This window comes from Leiobunum rupestre, chromosome 11 (assembly GCF_980474605.1).
Source record: "Leiobunum rupestre chromosome 11, qqLeiRupe1.1.hap1, whole genome shotgun sequence".
NCBI classification, from domain to species: domain Eukaryota; kingdom Metazoa; phylum Arthropoda; class Arachnida; order Opiliones; family Sclerosomatidae; genus Leiobunum; species Leiobunum rupestre.
The window spans coordinates 28,812,487-28,815,628 of record NC_143394.1 but is presented as its reverse complement, the minus strand read 5'-3'; the positions used below and the strand labels follow the sequence as shown (position 1 = coordinate 28,815,628).

The window sequence follows — 3,142 nt, the reverse complement described above, 5'->3', positions numbered from 1 at the left end:
CAATGCTCACCAGTCACCACGTTGCATGGAACAGCAGTGACTGCAACCAACGCGCTGATGAATTAATGGAATATCTGGTTAGTACTAAACTACATATTCTTAATAAACACAACCTTTACAAAAATTTCATGACTGCAATTTAGCTGCAGGACAGTCGTATTACAGACTGCCAAAACCATTCTTTTATAATCTGTAATAGTTTGTAAGGGAACTGTTATTTGGCTGAAAAGTGATCAATTTCAGCCACTTTGCAGTCTGCGATTTAGACTTCAGCAGCAAAAAAGTAACTTCATTACAGTTTTGTTGTAGTCTAAATACAGCTAAATAGCAGCTGCATTACAGCAGAATTACAGTGAAAACAGACCTGTACTACAGGACAATTGCAGTCCCATTACAGATATTTTGCTGCTTACTTGTTGTAAACTTGCAGCGCTAAAGCAGCGAAAAAATAGTTTCATTACAGACTTATTGCAGTTCAGATACAGATAAATAACAGCCCCTTTACAGAAAAATGAAGTAAAGAAACAGACTTCCCTTACAAAAATTTATGGCTGTATATTTGCTTCAGTTGGGCTTCTATATGGCTGCTGCGCTGAAATTTAGCTGCAGTTGGTCTGCAATGGAGTACAGTCTAATTACAGTCCAAAACGTAAACTGCAAAGTAGATGGAATTGTCTGGAATTACAGTTGATATTTCAAAAAAAAAATTGAGACTGTAATCGAGCTACAATTACAGATTTTTGACTGCAATTACACAAGATGACTGTAATTTGGCTTAAAAAAAGTTAACAATTGCTATGATGAATTCTGCAACTTGACTATCACTAGCCTTCCAGTCTATGTGGTGTTTTGTCTATGGCTGTGCTTAATGAGGGATCATTGGCACACTATCGCCATCTTTATATTTTTGATGTGGGATAAATTAAATATATTTTACATGGAAAAAATATTTGAATTTTATTCAGTAAAACAACCCTGTATTGCTTACAAAAACGACTCTTCTCTTCAACAAATTTTTAATTTGTAAAATCTCAAAGTAAAGCAGTTTTGTTTTATGTCACTAATAAATTATTAAAAATTATGCTTCTATTTTGTATAAAATTTTGAATGAACCCAAAGAAGTATCTCAAGATTCCATTTCTTCTTGAGTATCCGATTCTACTTCATCATCCGAATCATCAATTGTAATTTCAGGCGTATAACCATTTTCAACTTGAGAAAATATCTGATCAATATATACTTTTTCTCGAATCAAAATGTCAACCATCTTCATTAAATCTTCCGCTGCTTTTGGAAGACTATCTTTCTTCAGATCATCAGCGGCACTAGCGATGCTCATAACATCAAACAATACTCCAACTAAAGCAAAAGCTCTTTTTGAAAACAATTTTAACCCGCCTCCAGCAACTTGCGTTGTTGCAGTTTTAGCCGTATTTTTGAAAAAGGCATTGAAGAAATTAGTCGTTTTTAAATTTTTGGAGAGCTTCTGGAAAACATTCACCACTTTCGCCCCATCAACAAAGAATTTCTCAGCTTGATCAAGAGCTTTTGTATACGCTATGAAATTTTTCCCAAATCGAACTCCATAATACACAGTCTCCACAACCCCTTTTGTTTTACGCAGCTCTTCTTTTTCTTTAAACATTTTTTCCAAGAATTGAATGCGAAAAATATAATCATCCACTGATTTCAAGAGTTCTACAAATTTATGGATTGTTAATTTACATTGGAAATTTATTTATACACTGTTAATAGTAAACTTACTTTCTAAACTCTTAGCGTCTTTATTTATATCATCCTCACATTTTTTTAACCATTTATGCGATAGAATGGACTCTTTGGCAGAAGACGCAACTTGAACCATTGAGCTAACCGCAGAAACCACTCCTCCAGCCACGAGAAGCGGAGCACTAATAACAGATGTAGCAAATAGGCCTCCTACGATTGCAATTCCGCCAACTAACGAAAATGAACCCGCTTTGACTGTAGCTTTATTTGCATTTCGATGGATGACTTGCAACTTGTCAGAAATATCTGTCATATTCTGAATCAAAAATATTCTGTTCCGTTTCCACTCTTTAAAGTGGTTGATCGTGTTTGCGAGGTCTCCAGATAAATTAAAGACTCCTTCCTCAAGCTCTTCTTGCAAAGTTCGAAGGGAAACTTGCAAGACTTCATCTTCAGACATCGATGTAATACCATTCATGGTTGGATCTTAAGATTTAACTCTTTCAATGTAATCATAAAGATGTAATGTTCGTATAAGAGACGAGTTTATACAATATTGTTTTACTTTTCATAAATTAATTCTTATGTATTTGAAACGTAAAAAATCCGAATTTTATAAATTAATAAAACAAAACCAAAACTAAAAATACGTCTACATTGAATCTGTAATTCCTTGAATAACAACTTGGCGATAAAAATAAAGCAGAATCAGGAATATCAATCTTTTAAAAAAAATTACTACGATAGTCTCGCCATCTAGTAGAATTCTTTAACAGCCTATTACAAGAAAACCGCGAAATACAAATACAAGAGATCATAATTAATTTTCCATATAATGTTAAAAAAAATTACTTTGGCCATGAATTTTTAATTTCTAAGATTTCTGGTAGAAATTAGGACATTATAAGAAACATAGATGGCAGCATGTTACCCAATTAATAGCAGCCCCGTCGATTTCATCGTACTGTGCGAGTCATAGAAATCTCATAGGTAACTAGAATGCTGCCGCACGGCCAACTTTGATCACGCGCTGTTCGCGCTACTACGGCCAACACATTCGTCGAAATTCCGCGAGCAAGGATTTTCCCCCTATAAACTGTACTATAATGTGTAGGAGTTCAGCGCCACGCTCGGTGGTTATATTGTCCCCAATGTAAAAACTATACTAAAAATAATAATCCGCTAGGGGCGCTGACGTCATACACATCTTTTGCTCATAGGTTAACACAGAAACGTCAACGAATGAGATGGCCGCTGTAGCGCGAGAGATGCGCGAGAAATCAAAGTTGGCCGTGGCTGCCGTGTAACTGGCAAATCTGCCAAACGCCGTGGCAGACGATAGCCAGATCTCAGCCAATCAGAGCTCAAAGAGTGGTTCTGCCAAGAATTTAATGTCACCAGAGAGAATGACGTC

General features: G+C 35.7%; 1 protein-coding gene across 1 annotated transcript; it reads right to left on the bottom strand.

The window, feature by feature from the left end:
- Positions 1 to 944: 944 nt before the first annotated feature.
- On the bottom strand, positions 945 to 2,387 carry LOC149922160 (uncharacterized). Its single transcript, XM_090163172.1, has 2 exons — positions 1,765 to 2,387; positions 945 to 1,698 (listed from the first exon to the last, which is right to left on the bottom strand). The coding sequence occupies exons 1-2, from the start codon at positions 2,204 to 2,206 to the stop codon at positions 1,127 to 1,129; spliced, it is 1,014 nt and encodes a 337-aa protein (XP_090019298.1). The 5' UTR covers positions 2,207 to 2,387; the 3' UTR covers positions 945 to 1,126.
- Between the last annotated feature and the right edge of the window lie 755 nt (positions 2,388 to 3,142).

Coding starts and splice junctions, on each gene's coding strand:
- LOC149922160 (XM_090163172.1), bottom strand. CDS start 2,206: ATGAATGGTATTACATCGATGTCTGAAGATGAAGTCTTGCAAGTTTCC. Junction 1,699..1,764: donor AGACGCTAAGAGTTTAGAAA/GTAAGTTTACTA, acceptor ATAAATTTGTAG/AACTCTTGAAATCAGTGGAT.